Raw genomic sequence first — 22,865 nt, forward strand, 5'->3', positions numbered from 1 at the left:
ACAAGGTCTGGGGCCTGTGTCACCCTCTAGGAAGGTTCAGCTGAGTCTAGTGGGAATATGGTGGTGTCAAGACTAGAGATGAGCGAACTTTTCAAAAGCTCGTTCCGACCGGACTTCCAAATTTTTTGGGAAAGTTCGGTTCAACCGAATTTTCGTATTTCTTTGGACTTCATAGTTTAAAGCATCTATATAGTGGGTATAGGGGTAGTGTATTCGGTTGAATTTACATTACAGGGTCTATGCAGGAAAAAGGTCACAAATGCAGTGAAGGAGCAGCAGTAGTCATTGGAGGCCAGTGGAGGTCCAGCAATAGTCATTTGAGGCCAGTACAGGAGCAGCAGAAGGAAACCACGTATGTCATATACACTCTCACAAGGATCCAACTATTGTACTTGGAATATCTGTAGAGCCCTTTTTTTAGAGTTTTATTCTCCACAAATGCATAAGGTATATTTGTGCCTCAGGATAACACCTATGTCATATACTGTATCACAAGGGAGACAGTATAGTACTTGTATATCTGTAGAGCATGTTTTTCTTCTGTGCACCCTTTGCTCTCCTATGCCTAATCTATCTATCTTTCACCCTCTCTATTTTTCTCTCTTAATCAGTATATGTTTCTGCTCTCCGCTTTCCTAATAATCTTGTAGTCTTGTCTTTTGTAAATATCTTCTCAGTAGTCAGTACAGCAGCATACAGCAAAAGCGTTTTATCACTGACGAGCTGTGTGCAGTAACAGACTTTTTCCTCTCTCTGTGCAGATTGCGTGGTGCGGTCATGTGACCGCTCCTCCTAAAGCAATACTGACGTCACACAGGGGGTGGGCTAGTGCAAAATCCCTGCTGATTGGATGTGTTCCTGGCATCATGGGAAAGCGCTTTTCCCGCCCGGAACACTTCCTGCTTTCTAAAATGGCGGCTGCCATTTTAGAAAGCAAGAAAAAAAAAATTGGAGAAGACTTCCAAATATCAGAATTCGACCGGATTCGGACTTGGAAAAATCAGAACCGGATCCCATACCGGTTCACTCATTTTTAGTGAAGTCAAACTCAAAGTCAATACACGGGTACAGGTCGTCTTCTTTCTTCTTCCTCTTCCTTCTCTTCCTCCTACTCTTCCTCTTCCTCTTCTTCTTCTTCTTTTTCTTCTTCTTCCATGGGGCTGGGCCATTATAGTCAATGGAAGTGATTAGAGATGATCAAGCACTTAAAGGGGTTATCCAACGCTACAAAAACATGGCCACTTTCCCCCCCTCTCTTGTCTCCGGTTAGGTGCAGTTTGCAATTAAGCTCCATTTACTTCAATGGAACTGAGTTTGAAACCCCACCCAATCTGGAGACAAGAGAGGTGGAAAAGTGGCCATGTTTTTGTAGCACTGGATAACCCCTTTAAATATTCAAGTAGTCTTTATTTATGTTGAGTATTTTTCAATGCTCGTGTGCTCTACCTGAGTAACGAGCCCTATTGAAAACAATAGGAGACTCAAGTATTTAACCAGGTGCCCTTTGCTTGGAGGCAACATATAAGAGACAAGAAAAAAAAGTTGTCTCTGAATAGGGAACACATTTTGTAGTGCAATTGCTGAAACTGTTTATAATTCGCAGTGGCGTTTTGACATGTTTTAGTTATTTAATTTGTTACAAACTTTTCCTTTAAAAAAAAAAATATCAGAAAATTGGCCTAACAAAATATTTTGCCTGTTTATATTTGCAAAAAAATAAATAAAATAATAATAATAATAATAATAATAATAATAATAATAATAATAATTCAAAATACTAAAACCTTTATGCATTATTTATATGTAGCAGTAAAAGAAAAACCAGAAACCCAAATCTTCCATGTGGAAGAAGTAAAAACTTCGTCTCAGGCAGCGCATCATATGGCCCTTGAGGGGGCGGCACCGGCCACCCCTGCACAGTGAGCATCTTACTCATGCAGAAGCAGGGACTCCAGTCTGACACCGGACTCCCTGCTCCTGCACTGTAGGGAGCACTCACTGTCAGCTGTGTCTGTGTCCTTATAAGGGCGCAGACACAGCTTACAGGAGACCATGGGCTCTCTGCTCTATGCCATTCACTTCTAGACCGCAGGCTGTTTTAGGGTTGTAATCTAGAAGTGATCTGGAGCAGCCAGTAATGTCTTCCTGGTCAGGCTGCTTCAGGAGATCAGTAATGATCTTGAACCAGGAAGCATCCAGGTGAACAAAGCATTGTGGTAGCCACAGGAGAGGTGAGTATTGTGTTTGTTTATTACTTTAAAAGAAATGTATCCATGAGATGTGAGGCGCAGGAAGAGGACTAGCGGGGTACACAGAAGGGAACTACAAGGGGGGACTACAGGGGGACACAGAAAGGGGACTACAGGAGGACATAGGAGGGGGACTACAGGGGACACAGGAGTGGGACTACAGGGGGACACAGGAGGGGGATTATGAGGACATAGGAGTGTGGTGTCCCACCACAGGTGTTGCTTATAGTTACACCCTTCGCAAAAGGCTGTACTCTAAGTAAACTGTGGTGATGAAGCAGTACCTTAGTTTTGCCACAACATGTCACTATTGTATGTAACTGTACTTATGTTTTGCACAGCTGTAGGTAACCAAAAGATTATTGTTTTTTGTAATCTGTACACCAATGAGGACCTTTTCTTTCTCTCTACCTATCTCGGAGCTCCTTTCTTCTATGCTTTTCTTCTACCCCACTCACAGGGGTTATTACATCACCTGCAAGAAGTCGTCACATGGGGAAAGGAAGCATACACTTACACCTAGTCAGTCTTAGTCTAGTGGTTGAGCAGAGCAGACATATATGGGAGACACCCTTAGACTTAGACACCCTTTTCTTAAAAGCAACACTTCCACACGCTATGCAGTGTTAAAGAGTCACTGTGGTATTTTTATTTTTATTTTTCTTTTGCAGAAATCAATAGTCCAGGCGATTTTAAGAAACTTTGTAATTGGGTTTATTAGCCAAATATGCCATTATCTGCATTCAAAAAGACTTTCCCCAGCCCCCTCCCCCCCCCTCCCTCCTCTTTTCCATCCACTGCAAAAAATCAGGAAATTGTGACTTGTTGCATCAGACATACTCTGTCTGTCCTACAGAGAGGGGAGGGGGGAGGGGGGAGGAGGGAGTAGAGAGTTAGTCGGCATCAGAAATCCAAGAACAAAGGATTACAGGCACAGAGCTGGGTGAAGCTGTATTCAGAGCTCAGAGAGGTCAGTGCTGACTGTCAGAGGAGACAGAGGGTGATGTATTTGTAGATTAACTCTTTGTTGTCCTGTTTTGGTGTTTTATTTAGCTCTCTCCATAGGAGAACAATAAAGACAGGGGGAGAGCTTCAAACTGATTTTTCATGATAAAAATTAATTTTTCAGCTAATAAACCTGATTACAAAGTTTCCTAAAATCGCCTGGACTGTTGATTTCTGCAAAAAAATAAAATAAAAATCACAACAGTGACACTTTAAGCTACTCAAGGAAGAGGACAAGTCAGAGAAAACCCCAACCCACGCCGAGAACCAGTCTAAAAGTGCAGGACAATATCTTGATAACAAGAGGAACTGATCAGGATAGAGCAAAAATGCTAGAAGCCTACGCACTCTATCTCGCAGCTCAGGTGTCACCAGGGAACCTTGGTCACTCTGCTTAACCCAGGTAACAAGATCTGGGGCTTGTGTCACCCTCTAAGACAGGTCACCCGACACTGGTGGGCGAAAGGTGGCGTAAAGACAAGAAGTCAAAACACAGGCACAAGTTAACGTCTATTCTCAAGTCTACAGTATTTTACTTCTTTTCCTTCTTCTAACGTTTCTACCCTGGGTTGGGACTCACTCCTCTCTACTACTCTGAACCTGCAGTACAAACTTCTCTCCGCTGTTCTAAACTCTCTGCACAAACTCTTCACAACTATTCGCAGCTCTCTATATGAAAGGTCGTCAGTGCAGTTCTTGTTTTGTCAGATTTACAGTCTACTATCAACTATTGTACAAAGTATTCCTATAGTAAAGAAGATCTATTTATGCTAACAGGATCAGTGGTTATTACTCCAGCACCTACACAGTAGACACAACATCATTGGGTCATCTCCCCTTTCTGTGGGTGGCGGTGCCAATGGTCCGAGTGGGTCACAACTCCACTCTGGACCACCGTGATAAGTACCCAAGGGACCCCCTCACAGCCCAGCAGGTCACCGACCACAGGGGAAAGGGTTTAGCCAACCTCACTAAATTAAAAGCAGGTGTGCCACCATACCTGTGTGCTCAACCGGCACTGGGGTCACGACAGTATACCATCTGGCTAGGCTACATTATGACCAACCACCACAGAAGTGGCGTCACACCTTAACATCTAGCAAGTGACCGGTTGAGCACACAGCACAGGAGGGGAGCTACAGGAAAAAAACTGGAGGGGGATTGTGAGGACATAGGAGGGGAACTACAGGGGGAAAGAGGAGGGGGATTATGAGGACACAGAAGGGGAACTACAGGGGAACAGGAGGAGGACAACAGGGGACCACGGGGGGGGGGGGCACAGGAGGGGAACTACAAGGGGACACAAGAGGAGGATTATGGGGACATATAAGGGGGACTATAGAGGGACACAGTAGGGGAACTACAGGGGAACAGGAGGGAAACTACAAGGGGGCACAGGAGGGAGGATTATGACTACATAGCAACACAGGATAGGGGATTATTACTACATGGTATCCACCTTCTTCTCCTCCCGCTTTCTAAAACTCAACATGGACAAAACAGAACTTATCATCTTTCCCCCATCTCGCTCCACCCCGCCTTTTAATCTGTCAATCACTATCAATGGCTGTACTCTGTCCCCTGTCCCCCAAGTCCGCTGCCTTGGCGTCACCTTTGATTCTGCCCTGTCCTTTAAACGACATATTCAGGCCCTGACCACCTCCTGCCGCCTTCACCTCAAAAACATTTCCAGAATCCGCTCTTTCCTCACCCCTGACTCCACCAAACTGCTAGTCCATGCTCTCATTATCTCCCGCTTGGACTACTGTAACATCCTCCTCTCTGGCCTTCCAGCTAACTCCCTTGATCCCCTCCAGTCTATCCTTAACTCTGCTGCCCGACTAATCCACCTTTCCCCTCGCTTTGCCTCAGCCTCTCCCCTCTGCCAATCCCTTCACTGGCTCCCCATTGCCCAACGTATTGACTTTAAATTGTTGACCATGACATACAAGGCAATCCACAACCTGTCCCCTCCGTACATCTCTGACCTGATATCCCGCTACCGTCCCTCACGCAACCTTCGATCCTCCAGTGACCTCCGTCTCCGCTCCCCCCTTGTTCGTACCTCGCACAACCGCCTCCAAGACTTTGCCCGAGCCTCCCCCATACTCTGGAACTCGCTACCCCGACACATCCGGCTCTCATCCACCATCAAGTCCTTCAAAAGTAACCTGAAAACCCATCTCTTCAAACAAGGCTACAACCTACAATAACTCTGCATCATACTTGACTGGCTGCACGTTACCTCCTGTTTCTCTCCCTATACCCCATAGATTGTGAGCCCTCGCGGGCAGGGTCCTCTTCCCCCATGTACCAGTCTGTCTTTTGCCTTCATGTAATGTTTTCTGATCTTGTATTGTTCCTGCCTGTTGCCTATCTATTGTATAGCACTCTGGAACTAAGGGCGCTTTATAAATAAATAATAATAATAATAATAAATAATAATAATAATAATAATAATAATAATAATACATGGTGACACAGGATGGGGGATTATTACTACATGGTGGATGTAATGGAGGATTATAATACTGTGGAGGTGCAGAAAGGATCTCATTAAAGGCCTTATTACATGAGAAGATAATTATGAGGAAAATTGTTAAATTGTTTGAATTTAAACAATAATCGTCCTGTGTAATTGCAGGCAACAATCGAAAAATCGTTCATGTGTCATTGATGGCTGATTTACACGTGACCCTAAAATCATTGTTAATCGCTTATTGTTCGCTGTAATTCCACATTTGTTCACTAATCGTTTTGTGTAAGGGTCCTTTTACACAGAAAATTATCTGACAGATTATCTGCCAAAGATTTGAAGCCAAAGCCAGGAATAGACTATAAACAGAGATCAGGTCATAATTGAAAGTCTGAGATCTCTCCTCTTTTCAAATTCATTCCTGGCTTTGGCTTCAAATCTATGGCAGATAATCTGTCAGATAATCTTTCTGTGTAAATTGACCCTAATTCCAAATCGTTCCTACTTTTGCTGATATCAGATGGAGTAAACAATTGTAGTAACGATCGTTGTCACGATTGTAACTAACAACTATCATTCTGTGTAATATGGTGAACCATTGCACGTTTACGATAAACAATATTCATTGCAATTGTTTATTTTTAATTGTAAATCATTACAAATTGCTTTGTTTAATAGGACTCTAATGCTGCATTTACAAGTAACGATCGTGCGAATTTGCGCGATAACGGTCGAATTCAAACGATAATCGCACGTGTAAACGCAGCGAACGATCGAACGACGCACAATAAATCGTACATTTTGATCTTTCATCAGGTCATCAAATCGTCGTTCATCGTACGCAAAAAATTCGCAAATCGTTCCGTGTGAACAGTCGTTCGCGATTTAACCAATGAGTGAGATAGGCTTAAACGATCGCAAAACGATCGCAGTGCGAATATTCGTACGATATATCGTACCATCTAAACGCTGATCGTTATAAAAAAAATCGTAAATCCGACATCGCTAATCGTACGAACGGGCCAATAATCGTTGCGTGTAAACGCAGCATTAGTGTCAGGGCAAAAGGGAGTTATGTACAGTGTGAAGGAAGAGAAGGGACTAGTTGTGTGGGTGGCAAATAGGGGGAACTATTTATGTTAGGGAGCTACGGATGAGGCATTGTTTAGGGGGGAGGAGGGTGCTTGAAAAGTCTAGAGCCTGGACCGAATGAAGAAGAAAAGAGAATGTAAACAACTAGATAAGACTTCACTTGTGTGTCACTGGATGTACTTGCACTCTGATCACTATACTGTCATAGGTCATTGATCACTGACACTCTACAGTGTTTTTTATTCAGTAGCAGTACTGGCATTGTAAAATAATCAAGCAGTGGTAGTGTGTTCAAGATGTGGTGGTATTATTTTTGCCTTATGTAGTGGTGATATTTAGTCACTATGGAGCACTGTGGACTGGAAGCAGGTGTAATTTTAGTACGTCGGGCGCAGGTTTGGGCGTCCGGCCAGCCGGATTCACTAAGAGGCATGCGACTCTTAGTGAATACTGTCGAGGAGAAGGGGGCTGGGCCTAATATAAGACTGGCGTACTTGTACGCCGGTCTTCATAATTTCCCCCCTTGTGTCCTTAACCCCTTAACGACAGCGGGCGTATATTTACGCCCTGCGGTCGCCTCGGGGAGTTCAGAGCAGGGCCGCGCGGTGACCCCACTCTGAACCGCCGTAGTCCCGGGTGCGGCAAGTAGCCCGGGGCCGCGGCTATTAGCGGGCACGGTCTGATCATTGTGCCTACTAATAAAGTAATCAGATGCAACTGTCAAATTTGACAGCTGCATCTGATTACTTACTGCAGCCGATCCCTGGTGTCTAGTGGCAGGGATCGCCCCACCAAAACGTTGTCCCGGAGGAGCGATCCCATAATGGCGCTGATCCCGGCTTGGCACTCGAATGTTTTCGGCTGCAGCAGCTGGAAGCAACCAAGTGCCTATCTCATTGATCTATACTGTATAACTATACAGCATAGATCTCAATGGGAGATCAGTATGCTTATACTAGAAGTCGCCAAGGGGGAATAACCCTAACCCCAGGGAGGCTTGTAGTATAAGTGTAAAAAAAAAAAAAGTGTTATTATTAACAAAAACCCCTCCCCTAATAAAAGTTTGAATCACCCCCATTTCCCATGTTCTAAATAAAAATAAACAAATAAAAAAATAAATAAACATGTTTGGTATCGCCGGGTGCGTAATCGTCCGAACTATTAATTTACCACATTCCTGATCTTGCACGTTTAACGGCGTAAGGGCAAAAAACTCCAAAGTGCAAAATTGCGCATTTTTGGTCGCATAAAATCCAGAAAAAATTGTAAAAAAAGCGATCAAAAAGTTACATATGGGCAATCAATGTACAGATAGAAAGAACACATCATGGCGCAAAAATGACACCTCACACAGACATCACATAATATAAAAGTTATACATGTTTCACATTGTTGTAACGACTTGAGGAACATATATAACAAGTCAGTTTTACCCCAGGGCGAGCGGCGCAAAAACAAATACCCCACAAATAAAAACAATGTTTTTTTGTTTTTTTAATTTCACCACACATTGAATTTTTTCCTGCTTTTGCAGTGTACTTTATGCAAAAATTCAGCCTGTCATTGCAAAGTACAATTAGTGGCGCAAAAATTAATGGTTTCTAGGTGAAAAAATGCAAGTGCTATGGCCTTTTAAGCAAAAGAAGGAAAAAAAACGGAAGTGCAAAATTCTAAATTGGCTCGGTCCTTAAGGGGTTAAGCGGCAGAGACCTCCAAGCGTTGGGTGGTTATGCCAACTACCGTAGTTGGCCGTAGTGCGAACCGCGAATATTCGCCCATAGTTTTGAGGTTAATGCATACGCTGGAAAGTATACGATATACGGCTACACAATGCACACTACGTATGAGCTTACGGCCGGATCGAATACGGCGCCGTGAAAAATAAACAAGACCATTGTTTGAGGACGGAAATGTTCCAACTCATGGCTGTGGATTTCCATGCGCTCCCGTACGGAGTACTTATTTCAGCCAAATTGAACTTGATTTTTCGATCCAAAAGGTTCTGTGTGGTTTACGGGGCTGGACGAAGATTTCCAAGTAAATGACCTGCTTCAGATCACTTCGAAACAAGCTAGGGAAGCATAACTTTACTACGTTCGCGGTTCGCGGTTCGTACGCATCCGGCCGCTTGTCGATTTTTCCCACGCCCGTAGTTTCAGCCGCACATGTACAGCGGCGTACGAAATGCGTCCGGACTCATACACAGTGTGAACATAGCCTAAAGGAGAAGTCCAGCGGAAATGTTTATTAAAGTATTGTATTGCCCCCCAAAAGTTATACAAATCCCCAATATACACTTATTATGGGAAATGCTTATAAAGAGTTTTTTTTCCCTGCACTTACTATTGCATCAAGGCTTCACTTCCTGGATAACATGGTGATGTCACTTCCTGGATAACATGGTGACGTTACTTCCTGGATAACATGGTGACGTTACTTCCTGGATAAAGTGATGATGTCACGCCCCGACTCCCAGAGCTGTGCGGGCTGTGGCTGCTGGAGAGGATGATGGCAGGGGGACACTGAGGGACACAGGGCACTGGAGAGACACTGAGCATCCCCCTGCCATCATCCTCTCCAGCAGACACAGCCCGCACAGCTTTGGCAGTCATGACATCACCATTTTATCCAGGAAGTGACATCACCATTAGGGATGGTCCGAAACCACCGAGGTTCGGGTTCGTATGAACCCGAACGCTCAGCATTAGATTCCCGCTGTCTGCCCGCTCCGTGGAGCGGGTGGATACAGCGGGAGGACCCCCTGGAAAACTGGGATACAGCCTATGGCTATGGCTGTATCCCAGTTTTCCTGGGGTCTGTTCGGCAGGGGATGCAGTTATTGTCCTAAAAAAATAACTTTTAAACTTGCAGCCCCATGCCCTACGGGCGTGGCCTAGATTGTGTATGCATTAGGCTGGCACAACCTCTCTGTCCCTCCTCCCCGCCCTCCTTATCATTAGGAATACACCAGGCAGATTGCCTACTATTTATCAGCTGTGTCAGCACGGCACATGGGCTGGATCTTTAAGGCACCTGTGCAATGTTCACACAGGAGAAAATGTTCCAGTGGCATTTCTAATGATGAAGAGGCCGGGGAGAAGAGACAAAGGGGTGGTGCAAAGTTAGGGCACAGATACGCCCGTAGGGCATGGGGCTGCAAGTTTAATAGTTGTTTTTTAGTACAATAACTCCATCACCTGCCAAACAGGACATATCTAAAAAGCAGCTATCCAAAGGTACAAGTGGTTTGGGGGGACAGATTGTGGGTACAGAGTCACTTTAAGCTCTATTCACTTCAATGAAACTGAGCAAAAAAAACCCACCCAAGCTGGAGACAAGAGTGGAGCTGTCTCTGGAAGAAAGTGGCCATGTTTTTGTAGTGCTGGATAACCCTTTTAATATGAAAACTTTAGGCATTTATCTATTTTTATCTTTTATCTTATCTTTTTTTTTTTTTTTTTTTTTTTATAGCCATATGATTATTCCCGCTGGATACATTGTAGTAGACCTTTTTATTGACATAAGTTATTATACATCTAATCTCCATCTTATAGATCTCACAGAAGAACCAGTGATGTCAGATCTTGGGACAGTGACTGCTGGTATAGATAAGACTGTGACCTGCTCTCCTCCTGGGAACTGCTCTGCCACATCCTTAGTTTTCCAATGGAAGAAGAGCGATGTGTCCGGCATCTGGAAGACGTCACCTACTATAACATTTACCCCATCTCTATACGATCACCAGAAAACCATCACATGTGAGATGGCAAACTCCAAGGGGAACACAACCAAGAAAACCATTCTTCTTGATGTCTGCTGTAAGTACATATTAGATTTACAAATATCCTTCCCCTGGGTTGGAGAAGCCCACCAGAATGTCAGAGGCTTCTCCAGTAGACATTTGAGTCAATTACTGGTCTTTGGAGTCAACTCCTTTGATGAATACATACAAATAAGGCTGGGTTCACACTGTGTTTTTGCAGTCTGTTCAACATACAGTATCTGTTTTTGAATGGTTACTTTTAACCCCTAGACCAGTGCTTCTCAATTCCAGTCCTCAGGCCTCACCAACAGGTCATGTTTTGAGGATTTCCTTAGTATTTCACAGGTGATATAATTATACTCAGTGCATCAGGTATTGTCACAGGTGTCCTTTGTATAGGATATCCTCAAAACATGACCTGTTGGTGAGGCCTGAGGACTGGAATTGAGAAGCACTGCCCTAGACGACACTGGGTGTACCTGTACCTGTACGGGTGTTCAAGGTGCTGATAGAAAGAACACATCATGGCGCAAAAATTGACACCTCACACAGCCCCATAGACCAAAGGATAAAAGCGCTATAAGCCGGGGAATGGAGCCATTTTAAGGAGCATATTTTTGTTAACAATGGTTTGAATTTTTTACAAGCCATCAGATAATATAAAAGTCACACATGTTACATATCATTGTAATCGTAACGACTTGAGGAACATATATAACAAGTCAGTTTTACCCCAGGGCAAACGGGGTAAAATAAAATACCCTCCAAATAAAAGAAATGTGTTGTTGTTTATTTTCAATTTCACCACACATTGAATTTTTTTCTGGTTACGCAGTGTACTTTATGAAAAAATTCAGCCTGTCATTGCAAAGTACAATTAGTAGTGCAAAAAAATAAGGGGTCATGTGGGTCTTGAAAACGCAAAAATTTTATTTGGCCCGGTCCTGTAAGGGTTAATTTACACAAAAATGTGGTCAAGCTTGTTTTTGTGTACGCTTTTTTTTTTTTTTTTTAAGTCAGTGGAAAAACAGAAGTCAAAGGAAAAACGGATCCAAATAGAATGCACAGAATTGCATCTATTTTGTCCCCCCATAAAACCTGTACAGTACATTAAACAGACAACAAAAACACAGGGTGAACCCAGCCGTACAAAACCTAGTAAATGAAAAATCTTGTGTATACATGGGCAGGCAAATAGTGCTACTAAGAAACTGCAGTCCGTCTCCTATATCTCGGCTTTGTTTCAGTTTTTATCAGTGCTAGGCATTATACTAGGCAGAGCCTACTGCCAATGTCCTGTAAGTTTCAGCCCGCTCCTGGCACTGTGTAAAGTCACAGGCCGCTCAGTCAATCACCGGGACAAGGACAGTGCCAAGAGTGGGCCGAAGCTAGCAGGACTTCAGGGAGCATGGGCAGGTATGTAGGAGTTCATTTATTTGTATCGTAACACAGTCACCAGCCATCGGCCATGCATCACTATTACCTGTAGAGATTACACGTACACTTAATACCGATAATTTTAGGTCTGGACCTAAAGAAACGAAGAGCCGACGATCATTTCACCAGCTGACCTTTGTCTCTATTATGGTGCGTTTACACGCAACGATAATTGGCCCGATCGTACGATTAACGATGTCGGAACGATATATCGTACGGAAAATTCGTTTTGCGATCGTTTTGCGAACGCTTAAGCCTATCTCACACATTGGTTAAATCGTCGAACGACTGTTCACACGGAACGACTTGCAAATTTTTTGCCAACGACGAATTGATAACATGTTGAAAGATCAAAATGAACGATGTATCGTTCGTCGTTTGATCGTTCGCTGCGTTTACACGTACGATTATCGTTCGAATTTGATCGTTATCGCACAAATTCGTATGATAATCGTTACGTGTAAACGCACCTTTACATGGAGCAATAATTGGCTGAATCAGCCTAATTCGGCCAATTATCGCTCTATATAATTGGGCACTTTTTTGCCCCAGTTATTTCTTTCCCGTAAATCGTGGGTTGATGCCACACAACCTTAGTTACTAAGTGCTAATGTGGTGGAATACTCAGCCAATGATGTTACAGTGTTGTGACGCCAGTTCTTGTCCAGCACACCACAGGTGTGATGTTGGTACCTGCTTTTAATGTGGCCGGTTTGTAGTGTTCCCAAAATGGTCGGTGACCTGCCGGATTGTGATGGGTCCCTTGAACTCTTGTCATGGTAGTCCTGAGTGGCAATTGACCCACCCATACTATCGGTACCGCTACCCACAGAAAGGGGAAAAATAACCTAAGGTGTGCGGCTAGTGTGTATAGGTGTTGGTGCGGAGAAAAGGATGACTGAGTCCCAGTGATAGAAAAATATAACAGCTTTGCTGTAAAGTCTCTTTACAGTACAATACAATTTTGCAGCAAATAGATAAATATTTACACACACTGTAGTGCTTGAACTCGTTGTGCTGAGGAGATGCTTGAGAAAATAGAGTAGAGTAGAGGTAGTTGTAGCGGTAGTTGTGAAGTTGAAAGTAGAGCAGAGTAGCGTAGAGGAGTTGAGTTTGTAGAGTCCTAAACCAATGTAACAATGTACTCTTACAGAACTTGTAAAGAATACTTCAGAAAGAGAAGTTTACTTGTACCTGTGTATAGACCTGTGTTTAGACTGTGTCTGACCACCTTCTACCCTACAATGTCAAATGACTCGTCCTCCTAGGGTGATACAAGCCCCAGTCGTGGTTACCTGGGTAAAGCTAAGTTCCCGAGGCCTCCTAGTTACATGCACTGTGAGATAGGATACGTAGACCTTCTGGTAGCTTTGTCCTATCCAGGCTAGTTCCTCTTTTGTATCAGGATACTGCCCTGCACTTTGTAGACTGGTTCTCGGCGTGGGCTAGGATATTCCGAAACTCTTCTCCCTTTCAGTGTTTCGCATTGCATAGGAGATATAGTAGGAATTCTGGAAGAACTGATTGTCTCTAGCTGCATCTGTACACACGTGATCAACTAATTAACTGAACACACACTGTCTGAACTGACTTCCTCCCACATAGGGCTAACTAACTCTACCCACAGGGGCTGTGTGTGTGAAGAACAGGGATAGGCAGAAGAAGAAAGAGCATCTCCTTTAGGCTAACACAGAACACATGGTAAAACAATAACAGTAACCCATTCCTAACTTCAGCTGTGCATAAAATAACAAAGCTTAGAAATAACACTGACACCTAGTGGTGAAACTAGAGAATACAACCTTCTTCACCACTGACCCTGGAGAGAGAACTTTATGACAGGTGCTTAGGGCAGTTAACCACACTAAGGCTCATAGAGAGTTGATTCGTTAAAGGTTACTTAACCTTTTTAAGTCCCATATGGTAAATTTGACAAGTAATACAATGACATGTGAGAGGGTAATGTCCCTGCACTATGAGGAAAATGTGATAATAATGATGATTATAACATACACCTATTCTGTGTTTCAGGCCCTACACCTGTTACTGTCACATGGGAGGAGATCAATGGTAAGACCATACTTCTTCTATAGAGAGCAGACATAGATATGTCACTGTTTTATGTGCAGACTGACTTATTGCACTATGATGTACTGTTCTAACAAATACCATAGCTATCATCTTATGTAGGGCTGAGAAAAAAACAAACATTTTTTCCCTACATTAATATAACATTATTAATGAAAATGTAAGTATTAAAAAAGAAAAAAAAAAAAAAAAAAAAAGTTTTATGGAGTAGCAGCAGTGAGGGTCACCTCTGCTGCCACCAGTGGCTGTGTTGGGAACTGTAGGGTGCTCAAACTCAGGTCCCATCACAGTGATATAGTGCTGCTGCAGATACTGAGCCTCCTCTGATGTCTGTACAATACATGTTATTAGAATAAACATTGCACTTGGGGAAGCTGTCTGTGTCAATAGTGCTGCAGCCCTGGCACCATGTAGCTAAGTGTGTTGGGATAACTGTCACTCACTACTCACTCTACTACACCGTGTTGCAGCGCTAATGACACAGACAGCCTCTCCAAGTCTTATTTCTATTTTAATGCTAATATGTGTTATATCGACTTTAGGAAAGGCTTAGTATCTGCATGCAGCAGCGCTAGTGATACCTAACTGTTCTGGGACCAGGTCTTGTGCAGCTCTGCAGTTCCAGATATAGCCATTGGTGGCAGCAGAGATTTCAATAAAGAGGTTGCAATTTCTTTAATAAACTTAGATTACAAAGTTATGTTTCCTTATGGCTATGTTCCCACTACAGATCTATTGATAATGACTATCGCAATCAATGTGCAATGAACATTACTTGCAGCTGTCGTTTCACGCTAAAATCCTGTATTAAAGAGATGTAAAATAAATAAAATAAAAAAATTATTTGGCAGAATATCCTTTTAACTTTTTGTCTCAGCTCCCCTACAATTCACTTCGGTGGAGAGGATTGTCTAATAAAAACTGCAGAAAATAAATAAATAAAACCCAAATCACCTTGTATTTAGTGCATTTCTTATAAAAAAAAAAAAAACAAGACACAAAAGAGCCGTGTTAGACTTACGCACAGTAGAATAAAATCGAAATACGACCGTAATTTTGAGTAAAAAAAAAGTGTTAACCAATTAAAAAATAAATAAAGTAAATAATAAGCCATATTTTTATAGCTGCATTTTTGCATTATTTTATTGTGTGTGAACGTAAAGAGGTTATCCAGTAAAAATCTTTTTCTTTGAAATCAACTAGTGTCAGAAAGTTATATAGATTCGTAATGCTGCGTTTACACGAATTTGAACGATATTCGTGCGTGTATACGCAGCGAACGATCAAACGACGAGCGAGAAATCGTTCATTTTGATCTTCAAGTTCTCAAATCTTCGTTGATCGTTCGCAAAAAATGAACATTAATAACGGCATTCCTGGTAGAATGGCTGTTGTCTTTACAGCGTGTGAACATAGTAGAGGAAGGCTCATCAGGATGCTCAGCACAAACCAATTCAAAAGTAATGTAACACTTGATGTAATCTTTATGTATACCACCGACCAACTGGGATAGAGGCACTTGGATCTTGTTTGCCTGGAAATCCTCTTTAATCCTCCACATTTCTTCTTACTTTTCATGCACACTTGTAGCAGCCACATGAGATCAATGATGTCTAACAACTTTAAAGGAGCAGTCCGGTGAAAATTTTGATTAAAGTATTGTATTGGCCCCCAAAAGTGATACAAATCCCCAATATACACTTATTACGGGAAAGGCTTATAAAGTGCTTTTTTCCCCTGCACTTACTACTGCATCAAGGCTTCACTTCCTGGATAACATGGTGATGTGTCAGTGTCCCCCTGTCGTCATCATCTCCAGGAGCCACAGCCCGCACAGCTCTGGGAGTCGGGTCGTGACATCACCATTTTATCCAGGAAGTGACATCACCATGTTATCCAGGAAGACATCATCATTTTATCCCGGAAGTGACATCACCATGTTATCCAGGAAGTGACATCACCATTTTATCCAGGAAGTGACATCACCATGTTATGCAGGAAGTGAGGCCTTGAGGCAGTAGTAAGTGCAGGGAAAAAAAGAACTTTATAAGCATTTCCCATAATAAGTGTATATTGGGGATTTGTATAACTTTTGGGGGGGCAATACAATAGCTTAATAAAATTTTTCACCGGACTTCTGCTTTAATAATTCATCATGTCAACTTTTTTTTCCCCCCAGAAAAGAAACAAAATAAATTGGACTCAGTCATTAAAGTAACTGAAGGGTCATCAGTGATAATAAGATGCTCAGTACAAAGTCAACTAACACTAGATGTGACCTGGACGGTCGGGAAGAATAAGGTTCTCCGGCATGAGACTGGGAAAGATCTGGAACTCAGACTAGAGAACATGACGATGAACGATACTGGCACCTACACCTGCTCAGCACTGACAATGAAGGACTATGTGATAAATAGCACAAACATTAATATAACTGTACAATGTAAGTATCACTATTACATATAATGGTCATATTACAAGTGAATAGTCCCTTTAGTGCACAATGTGAAATATACATTAAAATGCAATATACTGTTTAAGGCTATGTTCCCACGATGTAAAAATAAAAGCAAATAGCCCTTGTTGCAAAACAATGGCCATTATTAATCAAGATCATTAGCAACGGCCGTTGTTATTTGCCCTTATTTTTACATTGTGTGAACATAGCCTAAAGGTAAAATATTTAACCAAATAACTATTACTACAGTATATGCTAAGACTACCAGTAATAATAATAACGTTTCTCTCAAACTGGACAATGATGTGTGTAAAGTCACCTTAAGGCACTGTAATTGGGATACTGTTATATGCGGATACTGTTATGGAGATACTGTTATATGGGGATACTGCTATGGGGATACTGTTATATGGGGGCACTGTTATGGGGATACTGTTATATGGGGGAACTTTTATGGGGATACTGTTATATTGGGCACTGTTATGGGGATACTGTTATATAGGGGTACTATTATTAGGATACTGTTATACAGGGATACTGTTGTATGGGAGCACTGTTATTAGGATACTGTTATATGGGGGCACTGTTATGAGGATATTGTTATATGGAGGCACTATTAAGAGGATACTTTTATATGGGGCACTGTTATGAGGATACTGCTATGGGGGAACTGTTATGGGGATACTGTTATATGGGGGAACTGTTTGGGAATACTGTTAAATAGGGGCACTGTTATTAGGATACTGTTATACGCGGATACTGTTATATGGTAGCACTGTTATTAGGATACTGTTATATGGGGGCACTGTTATACAGGGATACTGTTATATGGGAGCACTGTTATTAGGATACTGTTATATCGGGGAACTGTTATTAGGATACTGTTATAATGGGGGCACTGTTATGGGGATACTGTTATATGGGGCACTGTTATTAGGATACTGTTATATGGGGGCAATGTACAGTAATACGGGAATACTGTTATATGGGGGCACTGTTATGGGGATATTGTTATATGGGGGTACTGTTATGGGGATACTGTAATATGGGGGAACTGTTATGGAGATACTGTTATATGGGGGTACTGTTATTAGGATACTGTTATATGGGAGCACTATTATTAGGATACTGTTATATGGGAGCACTATTATTAGGATACTGTTATATGGGAGCACTGTTATGGGGATACTGTTATATGGGGGTACTGTTATGGGGCACTGTTATATGGGGGAACTGTTATGGGGCACTGTTATATGGGGGAACTGTTATGGAGATACTGTTATATGGGGGTACTGTTATGGGGATACTGTTGTATGGGGGTACTGTTATGGGGCACTGTTATATGGTGGAACTGTTATGGAGATACTGTTATATGGGGGTACTGTTATGGGGATACTGTTGTATGGGGGTACTGTTATTAGGATACTGTTATATGGGAGCACTATTATTAGGATACTGTTATATGGGAGCACTGTTATGGGGATACTGTTATATGGGGGTACTGTTATGGGGATACTGTTATATGGGGCACTGTTATAGGGATATTATTATACGGGACACTTTTTTGTGATACTGGCATTGATGTAAGGGCATTCAGATTGGTACTGTTATTGAAGTACTGTGGCAGACACTGTTATAGAGAATGATATGACTGTTCTTGTCACTGTTATGGGGCTCTGTCACTAGTATGAGACTACATTGGCTTACCGTACACACTGATAGGAGCATTGTGCCTGTGATACATCTTTGCCCACCACGGTGTCAACGGTTGTTTAGTTTTTAAGGGCCGGCTGAGATCAATTCAGTAAAATAGAGATTTTTAGTAGACATGAAAATAGTATTTTTGGTATTATACTCTGGAGGTTATTATCTCTTCAGAAAGGAGAATTTTACCCACAGCTGCCGATCTAAGAGAAATGAATGACTGTGTTCATGGACGGCACGAGTCCGCTGGAATAGGAGCAATACTTACAAAGCAAATCTCCACTATATCAAATCTCCACTTATATTTGATGATCATTGAGTAGGAAACTCCCTCAATATTGTCCATATACACCATATAGTCCTTAAATATGGAGAATGTTACACCAGATAATGGTATATAGGAACATAAAAAATCATCACAAAAATGGTAATGGGAATCCTTTAAAATGTTTTCTTACAGATCCACCAAGAAACATGGAAATCACAGTTAATTCACCAAAAGGTAAAGTTATACATTTACCCAAGGGGAAGTACAGCGAAAATTTTTATTAAAGTATTGTATTGCCCCCCCAAAAGTTATACAAATCCCCAATATACACCTATTACAGGAAATGATTATAAACTGCTTTTTTTCCCTGCACTTAGTACTGCATCACTTCCTGGGTAACATGGACATGTCACTTCCTGGATAATATGGTGATGTCACTTCCTGGGTAACATGGACATGTCACTTCCTGGATAATATGGTGATGTCACTTCCTGGATAACATGGTGATGTCACTTCCTGGATAACACGGTGATGTCACTTCCTGGATAACATGGTGATGTCACGACCCGACTCCCAGAGCTGTGCGGGCTGTGGCTGCTGGAGAGGATTGTGGCACTGAGGGACACTGAGGGACACAGGGCACTGGAGGGACACTGAGCATCACTCTGCCATCATCCTCTCCAGCAGCCACAGCCCTCACAGCTTTGGGAGTCGGGTCGTGACATCACCATGTTATCCAGGAAGTGACATCACCATGTTATCCAGGAAGTGACATCACCATGTTATCCAGGAAGTGACATCACCATTTTTATCCAGGAAGTGACATCACCATGTTATCAAGGAAGTGAAGCCTTGATGCAGTAGTAAGTGCAGGGAAAAAGCACTTCATAAGCATTTCCCGTAATAAGTATATATTGGTGATTTGTATAACTTTTGGAGGGCAATACAATACTTTAATAAAAAAAATCTTGCCGGACTTCTCCTTTAAGTTCACATTTTATGTGTAGAAAATGGATCTGTCATTAAACTAAAAGGGAACCCATCACTATGAAAATGCTACCTAAGCTATGGTCATCATGTTATAGAGCAGGAGGAGCTGAGCAGTTTGATATATAACTTTATGGGAAAATATTTAGTATAACTTGTAATCTATTGTTTGAAATCTGTGATGTTTCCATGCAAAAGAGTCCAGTCCATTGAGTGACAACGCCCCCTGGACTCCTTATCACAGAACGATCAGGGATTTCAATCAACGTGTTACAAGTTATACTGAATCTTTTCCCACAAAGTCATATATCAAACTGCTCAGCTCCTCCTGCTCTATAACATGATGGTGATAGAATAGATAGCATTGTCTTGGTGACAGATTCCCTTTAATGATCCTACATAAGACCAGTTTAGAAAGGGTCTGCCAAAATTACACAAATTATTGGTGTAGATTATATGCCATTGCCTTAGTTAGATGTATAAACTTATTAAATGTGATGTATTAGAGTCAAAATCAATTAGAACTTTTTTCCCTTTTTTATTGTAGTCAAAGGTTTTAAAGGTTTTCCTGCTTTATATATTCCCCCTTTTTTTTATAAGGGACACAATGGCCCAGAATAATAAAAAAAAAGTGTAAAATATAGACTGCTGTAAACTGCCCACAGCAACCAATCACAGCTCAGCTTTTCATATATTTTTCACCCTTTGATAAATTTGGGTCAGTGTGTCTTGTAGCTAGGATTTCCAGTGATCACCATTGATCTGTTCAGTGGAGGCTAGTAGAAGTTTTCAACTACCCTTCAGCACCACTACAGGAGAAAGGAAGAATTACATGCTGAGTCCTCCAGAGGAAGAGATGATTGAAATTTACTGTGGCCAGGCGTAAATCGGCCTCACTATTTTAGAAACTGAGATAGCCACACTTGCCCTAAAAACTATATATTTGGGGGGGTTCACACTACGGACAGGTGTGGTGCTACAGTATGTCTTGGATGGAAGCATTTATGTTTTTTAATCCTGTAAGACCATTTTTTAATTCGTTGCTTTGTGGTAAAATGTTTGCAGATAGAGAACATCGAGAGAGTCCAATAATGGATCTTGATCAAAATGAAACACTGACCCTCACCTGTAGAGCAGATGGTAGCCCTCCTGTTACTGTGGGCTGGGCCAGGGGGGAAGATGACACGGAGACATCTATAACCAGTAACAATGGATTGTCAGCAGTGATAAATGTGACGTCCTCACAGGCTGATGTCTACCGATGCTTGGCATGGAATGGGCTTGGGCTCAGAGAACGACGTATCCAGATCGGTACAAGACAGGGTAAGAGCTGGCATGTCATTACCATTATTACATCTGTATATACAATAGGGAGAAAAAAAGCTTAACCCCTAGAGGACCCTGCACGTACAGTTACGCCCTGGCCGTCTGTCACCAGACGACCCTGGATGTAACTGTACGTCCTGGGTAACTAAGGTGCTATGAAACGCTTTGGAGCGGAGCGCGCTTCATAGCAGGTGGAGCCCGGCCCTCGCCGTTAATGAGAGGCTGCAGCCATCGCGTTCGCGCCGTTTCAATTAAGTGTAAGTAACAGGAGCAACTCCTGTCACTTACCAATCAGGACCCCCACAGTGTGACTCTGGGGTCCCGATCATTTTAACGGACCGCCTGAAGTCTCTTACCTTCCTCTGTGCGGCCTGAATGGCGCTCTGCTGATTGAGTCTGCCACAGACAGGCTCAATCAACAGAGCACCTATTACACTGATCAATGCTATGCCTATCATAAATCATAAAAACAAACAAAGAAAAACTTTATTTACCTCCTGTCACTGTCAAATTTTGCCCCATTGTGCAGCACCTTCTGTGTTCCAGGTCGGAATGTACAGTATATAATTTAATGAAAAAATCATCACACAACAAAAGAAAGTGATCTTTAAAAATGTATTATTTTCTTACAGACCCACCTAGAAACATGACAATCACAGTTCATTCATCCAAAGGTAAAATTATTTATGTTAGTAGATGTGTATATGTGTAGATGTAGCAGAGCTGAGCCACTTGGCACTTTAAAGGAGAAGTCCGACGAAAACTTTTATGAAACTGTTGTGTTGTATTGTCATCCAAAAGTTATACAAATCCCCACTATACACTTATTATGGTAAATGCTTATAAAGTGCTTTTTTCCCTGCACTTACTACTGCACCAAGGCTTCACTTCCTGGATAACATGGTGATGTCACTTCCTGGATAACATTGTGATGTCACTTCCTGAATAAAATGGTGATGTCACTTCCTGGATAACATGATGATGTCACTTCCTGGATAACATGGTGACGTCACTTCCAGGATAACATGGTGACGTCACTTCCTGGATAACATGGTGATGTAACTTCCTGGATAACATGGTGATGTAACTTCCTGGATAAAATGGTGATGTCACTTCCTGGATAACATGGTGATGTCACTTCCTGGATAAAATGGTGATGTTACGAACTGACTCCCAGAGCTGTGCGGGCTGTGGCTGCTGGAGAGGATGATGGCAGAGGGACACTGAGGGACCCCCTGCCATCATGGGGAAAGGGTGATGGGTAAGGGAGGGGGTGGTTTAAGTAATTGTACATCAAATAATCTGCAATACTCCTGGTCAAGTATTGAGGCATTTATGATTCGATTTGATTGTAAGTTTTTGGCTTCAAGGTACTAGCTCCTCCACCCATTTGCCCCATGTACAGCAGTCCTTTCTCCACCTCCCCACACACCCAGTTTACTATTTCTCCTGCACTCCTGCGGTTTTTTGGAAGAAAGTATCCATGTTCCATCCTGGAAAATCTTTTAATTTGTTTCTTTGTGGTAAAATGTTTGCAGGTGAAGAACGTCTGGAGAGTCTAATAATGGATATTGATCAAACTGAAACACTGACCCTCGCCTGCAAAGCGGATGGCAATCCCCCCAGTACTGTGGTCTGGCTGAGGGGGGAAGTTAACCATAAAACATCACAAACGAATAACAGTAAATTACCGGCAGTGATGAATGTGACGTCCTCAGAGGCCGATGTCTACCGCTGCTTGGCATGGAATGAGCTTGGATTTACAGAACAACGCATTCAAATTGGCACAAAGCAGGGTAAGAAATAGTGTATTATTACTATTATTATCTGTGTCTAAAATAGGCAAATTATAAGTTTAAAAGATCAAATTTTATGTAATTTTACTAAATCATCTCCGCTGCATTAACATTTAAAGGGACACAGTAAAAGGGAATTTAGTCCCGCTGCCTCCACCTTCTTCTTAAGGCCCTATTCCATGGGACGATTATCGTTCAGATTATCGTTAAATCGTT

At 42.2% G+C, this 22,865-nt stretch overlaps 1 protein-coding gene across 1 annotated transcript in view; it reads left to right on the forward strand.

Moving 5' to 3' along the window:
* Nucleotides 1–22,865, forward strand: part of LOC138769369 (sialic acid-binding Ig-like lectin 16) — a 67,569-nt gene that overhangs the window by 39,817 nt on the left and 4,887 nt on the right. The window contains exons 3-9 of the mRNA XM_069947787.1: nucleotides 10,377–10,640; nucleotides 14,054–14,092; nucleotides 16,290–16,553; nucleotides 18,733–18,774; nucleotides 20,593–20,850; nucleotides 21,486–21,527; nucleotides 22,392–22,649. Of these exons, the coding sequence (XP_069803888.1) occupies nucleotides 10,377–10,640; nucleotides 14,054–14,092; nucleotides 16,290–16,553; nucleotides 18,733–18,774; nucleotides 20,593–20,850; nucleotides 21,486–21,527; nucleotides 22,392–22,649 (1,167 nt within the window). The remainder of the gene's footprint in view (nucleotides 1–10,376; nucleotides 10,641–14,053; nucleotides 14,093–16,289; nucleotides 16,554–18,732; nucleotides 18,775–20,592; nucleotides 20,851–21,485; nucleotides 21,528–22,391; nucleotides 22,650–22,865) is intronic.

This window comes from Dendropsophus ebraccatus, chromosome 12 (genome assembly GCF_027789765.1).
Source record: "Dendropsophus ebraccatus isolate aDenEbr1 chromosome 12, aDenEbr1.pat, whole genome shotgun sequence".
Lineage (NCBI taxonomy): Eukaryota > Metazoa > Chordata > Amphibia > Anura > Hylidae > Dendropsophus > Dendropsophus ebraccatus.